We start from the raw sequence: 14,817 nt of genomic DNA, 5'->3' as shown, positions 1-14,817 counted from the left end.
ACTCACAAAAAAATACCAGATAACCCCTTCCAGGCTACTACCTATCCTCCACTCCCCTCCGCGCAACAGGCAGCAACTTCTTCTCCTTTGCCGCAATCTTCTTCCTCCTCCGCTCAATAACCTTATCCACCTGGCCCTTCTTCATCCTCTGGAACTGATCCACCAGCACCCTCTTCTTCTGCTCCGACCTCTTGAGATAGAAGGGCTTCTTGCCCTGCTTGATCAGCTCCTTCTCCTGCCGCCTGTGCTCCTCGATGACCGCCCTCTCCTTGTCCTTGCGCGTCTGCGCCTTCTTGCGGCTCTCCATCGACATGAGCGCCTTCTGCAGCTGCTCCTTCTCCGCCGCGTTCTTGGTCTTCTTGATGGCCGCCCGCAGCTGCTGCATCTCGGACTCGCGGTACTCGTCCAGGAAGGCGTAGGCCTTGCGCGCCTTGATCTCGGCGACCGTCGAGGCGGACGAGCCCGCGCCGAGCGGCATGAAGCGCGGGTCGCGCGGCTGCTGCTTCTGCGTCGGGGCGGTCACCGTCAGGAAGTCCCGCTTGCGGGAGACGGGCTTCTTGCTGCTCATCTCGGCTGGAGCGTGTTTGCTTGTGCGGTGCGGGGGTTTCTCGGGCTTTTTATTGGGCTTCTCCTTGGTGGCTGTGAGGGCGTTTTGGGAGGAGTCGTCGTGGTTGGCATTTGCACCGCGCTGCCGTCTAGACGAGGATGTCATGGAGGCATGGGCGCGGGCGAGGGCACCAAAAGAGAGCTGGGAGGCATCGATATGCGGGGTGCCCTCGTCCTCATCCTCTTCCCCATCATCCTCCACCTCTTCAGAGCCCGACTCAGAGTCTGATTGAACCTATGCAAATGTTTAGAAGCCGCTTGTCATCTATCAAGACCATGCCTGTAGCTTACCTGATCACTCCCGCTCTCATCGCCATCCTCGTCGCCCTCCTCGTCTTCTGACCCAAGCGAGCTGCCACCCTCCTCACTCGGCGCCTCGCTCATGTCATCTTCAATATCCGATTCAGGCTCTGGCTCGTATCTCGGCCTGACTCTCCTCTGCAAGAGGCTGGCCGGTGGCATTTTCCGCTTGGCCGATGACATGGTGAGTGAATGACTTCACTCGGGGAATCTTTCCTAGTAGCGTAATCTGTGTTTGAGATGAAACCTGAAGCGAAGGTATGCGTTGGTGATTTTATTAGGTTGCTGATCAAGATGTTGATGGTATCGAACATTTGATTTCAGCGCCTGTGCTGAACTAGGAAAATCCTGGAGGTAAGGTAGTTGATTAACAGCTCCTTCGCTTTGATTGAATGTGCTCTTGTTAGCGAATGACGAGACCCACTTTTCATTCTCGCTGCGATGCTGGCCTAAAACCTCGCTGTCAAACTAGAGTGAGCCGTAGCATGTCAATCCAATTGAGGTGCAGCTAGCTATTTGGTCCCCCTCTTTAAATGGATTTACTGATCGATGACTGCTACTCATCGACGGAGATATTTATCATGGGTCCAGGTTCTGACTACTCACAAGCACAGGCTAGCGCACCGGGGATAGCTCCTTTACTTTAGGTTAATGGACTACATGCCGAGTACAACAAAAGCATTGGCACCTGTATCGCCACTCACTTAAAACACTCTAAAGCCATATAAGGTACCTAGCTTTTTGACCACAATGTTTCCCAGGGCCTAGACCCCATGCCGTTAGAAATTGGCAATCAAGTCTTCATTTCATGTCCTAAAAGTGTCACCGGCCCGCCTTCTCACACCGTCAGCCCTTTCAAGACGGCTCCGTCCAGTTAACCACATCCATCACCTGCCCCGCAGTAGGATGCGAGTACCCTATCCTCAAGCGCAACCGCAAAGGCTAAGAAAAGGGCGCCGCTGGTTAGTGGAATAAAGAGATGACGATGCTGTAGTTGATAACTTACCCCCTTGCAACCTGCCACCCTCATCATTTGCGTGGCCTCTGTCCCAGGTCCTAGGTCGGTCGACGAGATACTCAACAACTGCAGTTTCTGAGACTTTGGAACAGCCGCTTGCAAGCCAACATTCGACAGCGAGACGCCAGGCGAAGTGTTTCGGAATCGAGCAATCGCTTGAATGGCGCCCTCAGCGTTCCGCTGTGTCTGGATAGTGATATTCAAGCCGTTGTTATCGTAGCAGGGGTGGCCAACGGGGGTGGGAGCCGCTTGCGGAGGTGGCGAGGCAGTCGTCGAAAATAGATCGGCACTGGGAGGAGGCGCAGCAGCGCCCTGGGCTGGGGACGGGGTCGATACTGGGCCTTGAGAAAAGAGATCCATGATGGATGCAACATTGGACTGGGCAGGTGATGCGGTGGTCGGCGCAGGCGAGCTAGTACCGCCTAGGATATCCGCAAGCAGGTCGGTATTCTGGGTGCCGTTGACTGGCGGGGGTCCCGGAGCGCTGCTGTCGCCCATAAGGTCGAAAAGAAGATCCTCCTCCTTCGGCTTCATAGCTTTTGATTTTCGGTTCGCCGTCTTGGTTGATTTCTTGGCAGCCTCTCCCAAAACGCGCGACTCCTCCTTGATTTGAGGCGGTGGCATCTTCTCCAACACACCGCGGCGGATTTGGTCGTAGGAGAAGAGGTTTCCGAACTCGACAGCGCGTTGTTGGACCTCGACATCCAGGCTCGTCTGGTTGTTTTGAAGCAGCCGGCGCACTCGCTCGATCTGAGCCGGATCGGATAACCTGGTTGAGAGCTTGACCAAAGCTGTGATGAGATACTCAGTAGTGACCTGGGTGGCGTAGCTGCTGTTGAGAATGGTAGAGAACAGGTCCACGATCTCATGTTCCTTGACTTCCTGAACCAACTCCTCCTCCTCGTACTGACCGCCCCGGATAAGGGCATCGCCATACTCGCCAATGCACCACGCACCGGCCTGTGTCAAGCTCTCTTGCGTGATGTCCTTTTTGAGGTTCGCGTATAGCTTTTGAACCGCATATGTCTGTAATTCAGGGGTCGTGGCAATAAGACGAACGAATGAGGAGAGGATGGGCTCCTTGACGTAATTCCCAGCCAACGTCACGACGCGCAGCATGGTGTCAAAATGCCACCGCTTGTTGGGCGCATAGCGGTCCGCCGCGATACCGATCTGGCTGGTCATGGTCGTCTTGAACTCGTTGTCGGCCACCTCTAAGAAAGCTAATAGCTCCCGAATCAGCACCCGGACGTTGCTCTCGTTGATGAGCGTGAAGCTGAGGTCCAGAGCCCGCCTCCTAATGCTGATGTCGGGGTCCCTCAAGCACTCCAAGATGGTATTCCTGTGCCTCTGCACGGCGTTGGTGTCGATGGCCACAACCTTAACTAGCGTATTCAGGGCGACGTAGCGGATATTGTTGTCCTTGTTGGTCAGGAACTTGCCCAGGATATTCACGCCCAGGACACGGAGACCCGAGTCTGCCTCGATATCGAGAATTGTCCGCACCGCCTCGTAGAGAATTGAGTTGCCGACATTCTTGGACGAATCCGTATTAGTGGCGACTTGAGCAAGGATATCGTTGATCTGTTCAGTGACCTGGGCATCGCCACGAGCCAGGACCCGGAGCAGCCGCAGTAGCTTGACTTGCAGGAAAGGGTCCGTAATTCCGGTCACGTCGTGTTCTGGCGCATAGCCCGAGGATGCCAGTCCCTTGAGCGTCCTCACGAGCACAGGTACAAACTGCTTGAACTTGTCAACGATACCCTCTTCCCCACCCTCGGCCTCATCTGCCTCGCAGAGACTAGTGACCAAGGTGAGGCCGCATAGTAGCACACCGTGGTTCCTATCCGAGAGCAGCTGGGTCGCTTTCTCGATGAAATGTTCCTGCAGGTCTGGAACTTTGCGGCATATCCTCATAGCGCAGAGCGCCGCCTTCCTTCGGATGTAGGGATTCGCGGTGGATATCAGATTCTCTATCTCGGAGAATAGGTCCCTCGACATCTCGACGGAAGCAATGTTGCCCAAGGTGCAGAGGGCGAGGCCGACAACGTATTGGTTAGAGTGTGATAGGTCACTAGAGAGACAGTCAGCAAAGCCGCCCACATGCGCGCGGGGGCACTGTCGGAAGTCCGCACTTCTTGAGAGAGTTGGTAACCAGGGTCAGGACTTCTTGGTTCTCGTCCAGCAACAAGCTCGTTGCCAGGTGTCCTAACCGCTTGTCGGCGAAGCGGGGCGAGGCCAGCAGCTTTAAACACTCGATCTGGCCAAAGTGTGTCCTCTCGCCGAGGGTAAAGAGGTACAACAGCTTGGCCACATTATTCCGTCTGCGAATCACGCCCGATCAGCACACTGATGTTTTCTCAGTTCTCTCAGCCGGCTGAATGCACCTGACGTTATGGTCCGCGCTCTCCTCCCTGAAGCTCGCCCGGATGGATGCGCTCTCCTTCTGGATGACGGCTCTCTCGTCGGCAATGGTTTTGGCGGCGCGTACGTTGCGGATGAACTGCTTGACTGTGGGGTGGCGGGCGGGTCAGCGGCTGGGTCACGGCGTCGGTGCATTTATCAATCTGGCGGCGACACTCACGGGAGCTCATGGTGAGATGGTTGAGGCCCGCTAGGGGGCCTGGAGACGGATTTTGACCAGATTGGAAGGGCCGAATGCCACAGGAGGAGCTGCGGAGAGAATTAATTAGTCGTAGATGGTTGCCCGCATCACGGACCCAGACTATTATCACAATGGTGTGGCACGGGGGGCCGCTGGAGGATGGCAGCTGTGTCCGACTGACAGATGCGCTAGACTTGCTGCCTCAGGCAATAATTGGGTCGTTGATTAGGAACGTTTCAGTGGGGATGATTGAGCCCCTGGTGGGGTCCTCCTCGTTGACAAACTTCAGGCTCCCAATTGCGGTATCGTGTAACAAACGATGGAAGGTATCCAAAGCCTTCTCACTGTGTAATTCATTTCCCTCTCTAGTTGAGTTTCTTCTAGATTCTACCGGCTCCACTCATCTCATCCTTTTCCAATGGTCAAATCCAGGTCTAGAAAGGCATCTACTCTAGGAGATGGTACCCCACGTTGACACGCTCACCCTAAGCTGCCACCATCCCAATCGAAGGGACCGAAATCTGCATCATCAGAAGTCACACTTTGAATAAAAGCCTAAATGTTCTCCCGTTTGGATATCCTATAATTCGGAAATACTCAAGACCGTATTTCTGGACCTGGTGGTGGATAGACGTCCGCTCAAACCCAAGACCTAAAGCGTGGTTGGGGGATAGGGGTCGCCGCAAGTGTGCGGAGCGCTATAAATGCGGCGGTAAAAGCCGTTCCTTGATAACGGCATGCTTTCCCGAAATTATACCAGATATCCAAGGTAAAAGGTACTGCTAACGCTGCTAGCAGCTAAGCGTTAATAGCAATGCAAAGGGGAATATGGGACATGAAGGGAACGGATGGAAGGGGATAAGAGGGTAAACAAGAGAGAGGAAGTAGGAAAGAACGACAAAAAGAGAAGGAGGGTGGGGGATTCTCGGCTGCTATGGATGTACTTCACTGCAATGGCTCCTATGGTTGGGCAAGAAATGAGTATTACACCCGAACATCCTTCAAGTTCAAATCGAAGTGTGCTCGCTTAACTTGATTGATATTAATAAACAGCCGGTAAAATCGCTGACGACTCAATCTCTACGATATTCTTGAGAAGCTGGTACGGGTAGTCCTTAACTTCTAATACTTTCCCTCGAGGATGTACACATCGAGGGCACGCAGCGCATCACCGAGGTTGTTGCTAAATAATCTTATTATCTTTCTACACCGCTTTATCCTAAGAGGGTGTACCGGTCCTTCTGCCGCTAAATACACAGGATTGTTGCTAAGTATGATGTCGACTGATTTATCTACATCTCGTCGTACAATGTGAACCCATCATTTACCTCGGAGTTCTTCGTCACCAAGGTAGCCAGCTGCCCTTTACTTCACGATGTACAAGATCTAACTCACGGCAGGGCCGGGTAGAGCACGAGGTCCAGGATACCACTCGGAGGCTACCATTATCAAACCGGCTCCCATGTTCGGTTTCGAAGACGTACCTGCTACTAGAACTCGCTAGCGTCGTAAACCTGTTCACGTCCAACAACTTGCAGGAGAGATACTGGCAGGTGCACGTATGCGCAACCGTACGACATATGCGGGCTACTTATATTCTGATGTTAGATTGCAGGTTATCGATGTCGGTGAGCCACTGGAGAAGATGCTCTAGGACGGAGAGATACCGTAGCATTGTTTTGTTTACGGAACTTTGATTAAAATCTCAAGTTCTTTTGTAGATTCCGTGCGAACCTCCCTCCTCTGGCCGTCAGAGAGCACAAATGCCGAATGCATACCCACCGCCACCTCCGTACCCGAGGACACCTCCATCGGCCCAGCATGCCAACTGTCAAAACGAAGCGGAAGACATATTCTGCAAGAATTATCGCCGTTGTGATCCTGCTTTCTTATACATTTACGTCGTCATTCAACTCGTGGACCTAACTTAGCAGACCGGGACACGACACATATGACGTACGGGCAATACACACGAGAAACTAATGCAACCACAGCGACGACCAACGCTTTCCTGCGCCCATTCCACACAACTTAATAGCTATGCCGTTCAGCCGCGCAGTGTCGTGTTGACGCTCTATGCTGCATCCTACCCCGGCCCGGCCCCTCGAGGGAGGGTGCGGTCTTTCAGTCTGCATGCACACACTTAGCCCTGCCCAGATCTTTGCCCTGCAGCTAAGTAGCACGATTGTCCATCCCTATAGGGCTGCAGAAAAGAGTAACACTAAAATGAAGAGACGGGAGCCGAAGGGAACGAAGGGACGAGGGGAACATCAAATGGGCAGTCGTTGCGTTGCGCTAAAGTCCGAGCACTGCCACAATCCGCCATGCATGTTTGGCATACGATTACCACCTCCCTACCACTCCACACCCATCCCAGACCCGGCAGTCTGGGCGAAATGACGTGAATGGTTGGGCGGAACCAGCCACATCAAAAATCTTTGCTGCTTTGCTGGGAATATGTACACGGTGACATGGCTTCAACGGGGGTGAAAAGTTTGCTTATGATGCTGGCGTTGCGATGGGCACACACACCGTATCGGTCAAGTGGCGGTCAAGAGCAGGCTTCATCGGAACGTGACTCTCATTACCATCGATGCTAACGCTATGCGTGGGGGTAGAAGGTGGGAGTTAACAAGCGGCTTTGAGGGTCAACGATGGAGGGATCCAGCAGACCCTCAAGTATGGCTTCACTTCGTCCGGCTGTGTATGCTCCACATACCCGAACCTCGAGCGCAGAGAGAGCGAAGATGGCGTCAAGACATGATGCCCAGTACGGCCAAGGAAGATCCCTTGCGCGTTGATATCAAAGCCTCTGTAATAAGCTGTCCGAAGCCACCCAGTCCATCCAGAACGAAGCGCAAACACCAATCCGAAACAGAAGGCGCAATTGTCCGTAAGGGGCGTTGGAGGGATATCATTCAAGGGATCGCCGATTACTTTTGCATCATGAGCTGGACGAACTCGTTGTCTGGCATCTCGCGTCAGCATGCGTTCAAGCAGGTTGTAACATGATACGCACAGTCGATACGCCCGTCACCGTCCTGGTCAGCCTCACGGATCATCTCATCGACCTCGTCGTCAGTAAGCTTCTCGCCAATCGATGTCATGACGTGTCGGAGTTCGGCGGCCGAGATGAAACCGTTGTTGTCGCGGTCGAAGACCTATGCCTCAGCGGTCAGGGAGTGCAAGAAGGTTTGGCTTGTGATGGGCACACCTTAAATGCCTCGCGGATCTCCTCCTCCGAATCGGTGTCCTTCATCTTCCGCGCCATCATGGTAAGGAACTCTAGATGTCTATCAGCATATGGTTGTGTTCCATGCGAATATTGTGGGCATTACCGGGGAAGTCAATGGTGCCATTGTTGTCAGCATCCACCTCGTTGATCATGTCCTGCAGTTCCGATTCGGAGGGGTTCTGGCCGAGCGAGCGCATCACGGTGCCGAGCTCCTTGGTTGTGATTTGTCCTGCTCACACCTTTAGCATCTTCCGCCGCGTCATGATGGACACTGGCGCATGAAAGGACCGTGGGGTCGTGCTGTGCGTGCGTAGCAAGCGCAACGTGAGCCTTGCGCAGGGGCGGGGTCGTGATGTTGCAAACTCGGAAACACAGCTGCAGGGCACTAACCATCGCCGTCCTTGTCCTGTTCAGGGGTCAGCACCGTTGACGCTGCATGGGGAATTACCTAATAATAAGGGGAGAGAAAGCAAAGGTGCAACGTACGAAAAGAGAGAACGCCTCCTTAAACTCGGAGACCTGCTCTTCGGTAAGGGAGTCGGCCTGTTGTTGAAGGCGTCGTCAGCTCGTGATCTTCTGTGGACGGAGCCCGACTACCCCTCGACCGCGGGGCTGCCTCCCAACCGAATCATACGCATCACAACGACTAACCATGTTGATACGTTAGGAAGCGGATGAGCCTTGCTGTATGGACGAGCTGAAGGGAACCGGTAGCAATCCTGCTGCAAGCCTTTGCACAAGATCGAGAGCGGTGAGTAGGGCAGCAGTGTTAACTGATCAGGGTTGTGCTGGGAGCCGGATTAAATGATGAGGCGCAACCTGGAGATTTCGAGGGGAGCGGGGCCCCCTCTTAGAAAAAGAAAGCCCCGGGCGGCTGTCAAGCCCCCGTCAGGCTTCGCTGCTGCCTTTTCCTGGCGCGCGGATCTGCCAAGGCCCCAGGCCTGCCCGTTGTGGGATTAGAACCCACAGCTGGGAGCAGCTGGCTGTCGCGGCATCGCCCGGCCTCTTGCAATTGGCAATTGTGTCTGGTTCGTCATCCATCCTCCTTCGGTCGAAAAGCAACCGTCCCCCGGAGCCAACGGAGCCAGGTAACCAACCTGCGCATTGCGATAGCGGTTTACAATGTGATACCGCACCGGTACGATTCACGGCAGCAGATACAAGAGCGCCCGATCTCTCCATCGCTAGAGTCCAGGACGGGCTGAAGCCCTCCGTCTTCCCCTTCTTGCGTCCGCCATGTGGCGGGACCGCACGAACCTGTAGGGATTCATAACAGCCTGTCCGGGGTGCCCAGAGTGACTATACGGTAACGCTGACGCTGCGCTACAGCTACATCTCGTACCGGCAGTCCTACGCCCACCACCCGGCTCAGCGCAACCGGTATGGGCCGTCCAACGCGAACGACCGCTTCGGCGGCGGCGGTGGGGTGAGCTCGGCGGTGCTATTCGCGGCGGATGAGGACCGGCGCGGCCTCTTATCATCAGGCGCCTATGACGTGGATGACGGTGATGCGGTGATCGAGATGGACCTGCTTCCGCCGCGGTGGGCAGACATTTCGGACGAGGTGACCGAACTGCTGGCCGACATTGCCAGCAAGAGCCAGATGCTGGAGCGTCTACACCAAAAGCATGTGCTGCCCGGCTTCAATGACGATGAGGCTAAGAAGGCCGAGGAGCGCGAGATTGAGCGTTTGACGCAGGCCATCACACGAGGGTTTCACGAGTGTCGCCGCTGCATACAACGCATTGAGCAGATGGTGCGCGAGGGCAAGGCGAACGGCCAAATGAGCCGTGCCGACGAGACCATGGCAAAGAATATCAAAGTTAATCTCGCGACTAGAGTGCAGGAGGCGAGTGCTGGGTTCCGCAAGAAACAGAGCGCATATCTGAAAAGTAAGGGCACATGATCAAATAGGAATGTGTAGGCCGGATGCTAACTTCACTCTCAGAGCTCAGGGGCATGGCCGGGCTAGCCAGCCCTATTGAACGTACATCTACCCCTCTAGGCGGGGGGACCTACACCGATCCTTCACTCCTAGAATCCGACGCGGACCGAACGTATTCCCAATTCACTTTACAGGCTCCATCACATCAGAAGCTCTTGCAGTCGAACGACGTCGCCATATCACAGCGCGAACGAGAGATTGAGGATATCGCACAGGGTATTATCGAGTTAGCAGACCTCTTCCGCGACCTGCAGACAATGGTCATCGACCAGGGTACCATGCTGGACAGGATCGATTACAACGTGGAGCGCATGGCTACGGACGTGAAGGAGGCTGAGAAGGAACTCAAGACAGCCGAGGGTTATCAGAAGAAGACGACCAAGCGGAAGATCATCTTCCTTCTGCTACTAATCATTGCCGCTATGATAATACTGCTGGCCCTCAAACCCAAAAGGCACGGGGCTCCAGCCGCTGAGGACGAGAGTTGATTACGAACAGCTTGGCGAAGAATGGGCTGGATAATCCCACGACGCTCCGCATCCTAATTCGGGCGCATGTATAACTTTGTTTAGACGGGCACGGCGGGGACTAGATGATTTACAGGCGGATCGGCGAGCGCTCCTTGCACTTCTGTACTGTTTCGATGTATGCTATTAATCATGAACGGAACCGAGAGTCTCGAACAAACATCCCTGAGCTGTGCTAGTGATGTCATCACGCACTGCCGCCGAAGAGTTGTTAGGAATCGGTCACTGATGACGGTCAAAGATTTGCGCTACAGCCGTTTGATTCTCTTCGAACGCTGCGCATTCGTAACAGAAGCCCGGAAATCGTACTAAATTGTACCCGAAACTGTACTTTAAACATCCATCTGCCAAACCCAGTTGGAACAGCAGAAGGAGGGTTAGAGCCTGAATCAAATTCCTTGGCATCAAGCCGCCAAAACTCGGGCTTAGTCAGCCCTGAGCATTGGCCAATCCGAAGCATTTCACTCGTCATTCGCTAAGAACAAGCCCCAAGAGCCCGAACTCACCTTCACCAACACCACATCACCACCACCTCAGCAACCTTCGCAAAAGTCCGGTCGCAATCACCAACTCCGCTCAATTCAAGATGGGGTAAGCAACAATTCCGAAGAATGTCGAGGCGCATAGCAATCGCTGCGCGCAGCGCCGTGCTGCCAATTGACGCCTGCGAATTCCCGCGCGATCGTACGATCCACCTCGACCAGCAGAGCAAAAGCTAACAGCTTCCCTCTCCAAAACTGCAGTTTCATCAACGCCCCGAACAAGGTCCCCCAGTATCAGCGGTACTACCAGGCTGCATACCGCAACCACCAGCGCCTCTGGCGGATTGTGAGTTCCTTCTCCCCCGGCTTGGATTGGATAGGAGGTGGGGTGGTGAAAACGGGCACAACAGAGGACGCAATGGCATAGGGACGACATGGCTGACAATTTCCTGCTTCTTTTCCATGCATAGCACCCGCGCAGCAACATGTTGCTCCGCCCGTACCTCTTCCTGTTGTGGGGCACTTTCGGCGGTACGTTGTCGGCACGATCCCGGTGCTTTCTATATCTGGCCGCTTGACGAGCTACTGGGTCAACTAACTACGTTGTTGTTTAGCTACCATGTACGCCATGTGCCGCAGGGTCTGTGGTTACAACACCTGGTTCGGCAGCGAGCGCTCTACATAAGCAGGTCGGCAGAGAAGGTGGTGAGAGATATAGATGGTTACGTGGAAATCTGTAAATGTAGGCCTTGGGAGAAATAGAGGTGGTAACCAGGTCCGCGGAGATTTTGATCGGTGAAGAATCGAAGGCTGGTCAGGTCGATTTTTCTCAATATGCAATTGCTTCGGTGTTCTGCCAGGAACTCGGTGTTCATACCATTCAAAGTGCTCCATTAATCATTTGACGCCTTCATTGCAGAATACCCGAGTACCCCTGCTCGCAGATTGAAAGTCCCCTTCTAGAGTACATTAGGTAAAGTTGCTTCCGTCGATTGTCATTGCCATGGTCTATGTGCGACCGCGATGGTGTATCGGTCGGTAACATCATCTCGAAGTTGGCTAATCATTTAATATCCCTCGGCTCCAGGAGCTTTCTCATCCTTCCGTAGGCTCATAAGAAGCTCACGGAACCGCTCCTTACCGGAACCGGCAGCACCACCTTTTGAGCCCTTTCCGCTGACATCGACCAGCTTGGATATACGCTCCCAGCTCGTCCCACCTGAGGTGGTATCCTCGCGGCTGGCGAGGAACTGCTCGGCCTCCCGACGGGTCTGCGCAATCATCTTTTCCTTTTTGTTATTGTAGTTCTCGTAAAAGTCGTCGATGTTCTGCTGTGCTTCCCGGACCGTCTCGGCGCGCTGCTGGGCAAACTGCTCGGCTCGCTTCGCATTTTGAGCGTCTCGCTTCTCGCGCCAGTCCTTGATCACCTGGGGCTCTTCCTCCTCCTCGGTGTAAGGGGTATACCCCGAGTTGTAGCTGACTGAGGGGCCGGTAATAGTACCGCCGGGTGCGACGCCCTGCGGTTCACTGTTTAGATTCATACTTGGAGGGAGCAAATAATCCTGCCTTCGGCGTACCTCGTTGGAACTGGTAATGTCTGGAAATTGGCTCTCAAACGCGGCATTGCCGCCTGGTGAACTGATGCCGCCTCCTAGCAAATCATCGTCTCCTTCATCGAAGCCAGCATCTTCGACCGTCGCAAACTGGTTGGCATCGTCTCCGAGAATTGCCTTCTCTCTCTCCAGGAAGTTGCTCGCAGAGGGTGCGTCGGACGCGTCCTTGATGTCAGTCTGGGCTGTGCGCAAAGTTAGAAGACATGACACGGGTGGGCAGGAAAAAGTCCAACTAACCGCCCGAGTCGAAGTCCTCCAATGAAGGGAATCGTTCAGCCATGGCGCCGGGTTTATCTCAGGCAGGATCAGATTATTGTAGCAGCAGCGGAGTGATCGAAGGTTAGGGTCGCTGTAGATTGCGAGATGCGTGGTGCTCACACAAGAATCCAGGAAGGTGCCTTTGATTGCGCCAGGTTGCTGGGCCGCGCTCCCTCCTTGGGCCGATTAACCCCAAGTGGCTGCAGGGGTATAATATCATTAAATCGAAGTAATAACCACGGAATATTCAATTAAACCGGTCAAACTAGCACGGAAACGGTTCTTTTGATGCAACCCTGCGCGCTCTCCCGCATATCTTCCACTTTCTATCCTTGCCAAACAAACAGGCCGCACATCGTCGCTCTCGTGCATGCTGCCCACTGTTCTCGTTCCACTGTCCGGAAGCGAAGGAGGCGCGAAGTGAGCGATCTTGTTGCAAAGGTAGATTTGCAGGAGTCCGGCAGCACGCCGATTCCAAACCAAGATCCATCTTGAATCGTAATTGTATGAGCTTCTGATTGGGACGCAACACCATAAATATCCATCGCTTTACCGACATCACTGCCGCCAAACCATCGGCCATCCAGCACGGCTTTGGCATCTTGAGTTCATCTTCCACCCTCGCAATTCAATCGTTTAGGCCGTTATCCCACCGTCCGCAATGGCCTACACGGATGATGCCGTGCTCTCCAAGCTATCGGCGCTGAATGAGAGTCACGAAAGCATCGCCACCACAGCCCAATGGATTATGTTTCATCGGTAAGCATGACAACGACGAGCGTTTCTGGTTTCTCGCATGCGGCTGACCGCGATAACGCAGACGACATGCGTCACAGACAGTCCATCTATGGCTTACGAAATTGAGAGACCTTCCCAGCGCTAAGAGGTTGAATATGATCTATCTTGCAAACGGTTAGTAGCCCTCCAGCTCACTGTCCGCCGTCTCATGGGGCGCCGTGCCGACTACATCCTGAGCGCCTCTGGTGCTGTCGGGCGATCGTGGGCAATCAGCTAACCCAATGCCTGTCAAACAGAAGTGACACAGCAATCCAAGGCACGCCATAAGGATGACTTCCTAAACGCATTCTCCCCCTTCATCGCAGACGCAACGTCAGTGGCATATAAAGGCGCCACTTCAGATGTGCAAGCCAAGCTGCGTAGGGTCGTGGATGTGTGGAAAGAGCGGAGTATCTTTGACAGGGAGGTCATGCTGGAGTTGGAAGCCAAGCTCGCTGGTGAGTGCTCGGATAGTTGGATCTGTTTCCTCCCGGTACTAGATGTGCTAAAGTTCGCCTTTAGAGATCGATAGGACGCGGCCCACTGCTAATGTTGGCGGTTTCGGCAATCCCATGTTTAGCTCGTCGTCATCGGCGTCTTCAATTCCTCCCGAGATCGCTCCGTTGGTTGCCCCGCAACAAGCCGTGGCTAAGAGCCTCCAGCCTATGAAGAATGCTCTCAACTCTGCCAATGCCGAGTACGAGAAGCTGACCGACCCAGCTGCTAACAGCACAGCTCTCCCGGTCCAGGCGGCGCGTCTCAATGGGCTTCTTAAGTCCCTCGCGAACGCCGAGGGTGCTGTCACAGAATCCATCCGGGCGCGCAGAGAGCTGCTCCGGGAACTGGAGAAGGTTCTGACGGCAAACCGTGAAGCCTTAGAAGATGAGGAGCAGCAGATGAGGGAGCTGAGTGGCCGCCGAACTGAAATTGAGCAGAAGAAGCAGGCAGTAGAACTCGCCATTATTAGCGGTCTGCCTGCGCATAACCAGGAGCAGTCCGCCGGTAATCGCACCTCTATGAGTCCCATCCCCGAGCCGGAACGGCCACAGGTTGAGGCTCTCACGCCGCCTCACGTTCAGGACCATGTTAGCGACTTCTTCAATCGGCCAGCCGTCGGTCCCGAGCCCCAGAACGGCCATCCTCAATCAGTTCCATTCCACAGCGGCCCGGCTGCTCCGAATACTCAGTCTCCCTTCGCAACCTCGGCCCCGGGCATAGAGATGCTCTCGAACTTGGCTTCTCAGTATCAGGCGGTGCCGTTAAACGGGTCTAAAAAACGAAAGATTGAGACATCGGAAGACTTTCCTGATCTCGGCGGCGATGACGGAATAGATGCGGATGTCAAGGAAATGCTCAGAAAGGACAGCCACGGCTCGTAGCCTCGGGCCTATCGTTATAGTGAGGACGGAGAATCAGAATGATTGCATTCAGAGCGTCTGGAGTCTTGGATT

The 14,817-nt window shown here is 54.3% G+C and overlaps 7 protein-coding genes across 7 annotated transcripts; 3 read left to right on the top strand and 4 right to left on the bottom strand.

Annotated features, from left to right (window-relative positions):
• Window positions 1-37: 37 nt before the first annotated feature.
• Window positions 38-1,089, bottom strand: RRP36 (rRNA bioproteinsis protein rrp36; the record flags this gene model as incomplete). The annotated part of the gene is made up of 2 exons (XM_071060533.1): window positions 38-841; window positions 898-1,089. The coding sequence occupies 2 exons, from the start codon at window positions 1,087-1,089 to the stop codon at window positions 38-40; spliced, it is 996 nt and encodes a 331-aa protein (XP_070916634.1).
• Window positions 1,090-1,761: 672 nt separating this feature from the next.
• Window positions 1,762-4,518, bottom strand: APL4 (clathrin associated protein complex large subunit; the record flags this gene model as incomplete). Its single annotated transcript, XM_071060532.1, has 5 exons — window positions 1,762-1,848; window positions 1,913-3,998; window positions 4,060-4,248; window positions 4,312-4,435; window positions 4,509-4,518. 5 exons carry the CDS (start codon window positions 4,516-4,518, stop codon window positions 1,762-1,764), a joined length of 2,496 nt encoding a protein of 831 aa, XP_070916633.1.
• Window positions 4,519-7,462: 2,944 nt separating this feature from the next.
• CMD1 (calmodulin) lies at window positions 7,463-8,418 on the bottom strand (the record flags this gene model as incomplete). The annotated part of the gene is made up of 7 exons (XM_071060531.1): window positions 7,463-7,497; window positions 7,549-7,690; window positions 7,744-7,814; window positions 7,868-7,993; window positions 8,155-8,170; window positions 8,251-8,307; window positions 8,416-8,418. 7 exons carry the CDS (start codon window positions 8,416-8,418, stop codon window positions 7,463-7,465), a joined length of 450 nt encoding a protein of 149 aa, XP_070916632.1.
• A 582-nt stretch (window positions 8,419-9,000) lies between these two features.
• On the top strand, window positions 9,001-10,197 carry tlg2 (t-SNARE affecting a late Golgi compartment protein 2; the record flags this gene model as incomplete). The annotated part of the gene is made up of 3 exons (XM_071060530.1): window positions 9,001-9,023; window positions 9,094-9,656; window positions 9,713-10,197. The coding sequence occupies 3 exons, from the start codon at window positions 9,001-9,003 to the stop codon at window positions 10,195-10,197; spliced, it is 1,071 nt and encodes a 356-aa protein (XP_070916631.1).
• Window positions 10,198-10,822: 625 nt separating this feature from the next.
• MFIFM68171_05109 (uncharacterized protein) lies at window positions 10,823-11,403 on the top strand (the record flags this gene model as incomplete). The annotated part of the gene is made up of 4 exons (XM_071060529.1): window positions 10,823-10,827; window positions 10,980-11,064; window positions 11,189-11,249; window positions 11,333-11,403. The coding sequence occupies 4 exons, from the start codon at window positions 10,823-10,825 to the stop codon at window positions 11,401-11,403; spliced, it is 222 nt and encodes a 73-aa protein (XP_070916630.1).
• A 382-nt stretch (window positions 11,404-11,785) lies between these two features.
• Window positions 11,786-12,611, bottom strand: clc1 (Clathrin light chain; the record flags this gene model as incomplete). Its single annotated transcript, XM_071060528.1, has 3 exons — window positions 11,786-12,235; window positions 12,296-12,513; window positions 12,569-12,611. 3 exons carry the CDS (start codon window positions 12,609-12,611, stop codon window positions 11,786-11,788), a joined length of 711 nt encoding a protein of 236 aa, XP_070916629.1.
• A 639-nt stretch (window positions 12,612-13,250) lies between these two features.
• On the top strand, window positions 13,251-14,745 carry MFIFM68171_05107 (uncharacterized protein; the record flags this gene model as incomplete). Its single annotated transcript, XM_071060527.1, has 4 exons — window positions 13,251-13,348; window positions 13,410-13,501; window positions 13,624-13,824; window positions 13,889-14,745. 4 exons carry the CDS (start codon window positions 13,251-13,253, stop codon window positions 14,743-14,745), a joined length of 1,248 nt encoding a protein of 415 aa, XP_070916628.1.
• Between the last annotated feature and the right edge of the window lie 72 nt (window positions 14,746-14,817).

The sequence above is a fragment of the Madurella fahalii genome (genome assembly GCF_045866475.1).
Source record: "Madurella fahalii IFM 68171 DNA, scaffold_2, whole genome shotgun sequence".
Lineage (NCBI taxonomy): Eukaryota > Fungi > Ascomycota > Sordariomycetes > Sordariales > Madurella > Madurella fahalii.
The sequence above is the reverse complement of the archived record's forward strand: the minus strand, read 5'-3'. Positions and strand labels throughout refer to the sequence as shown.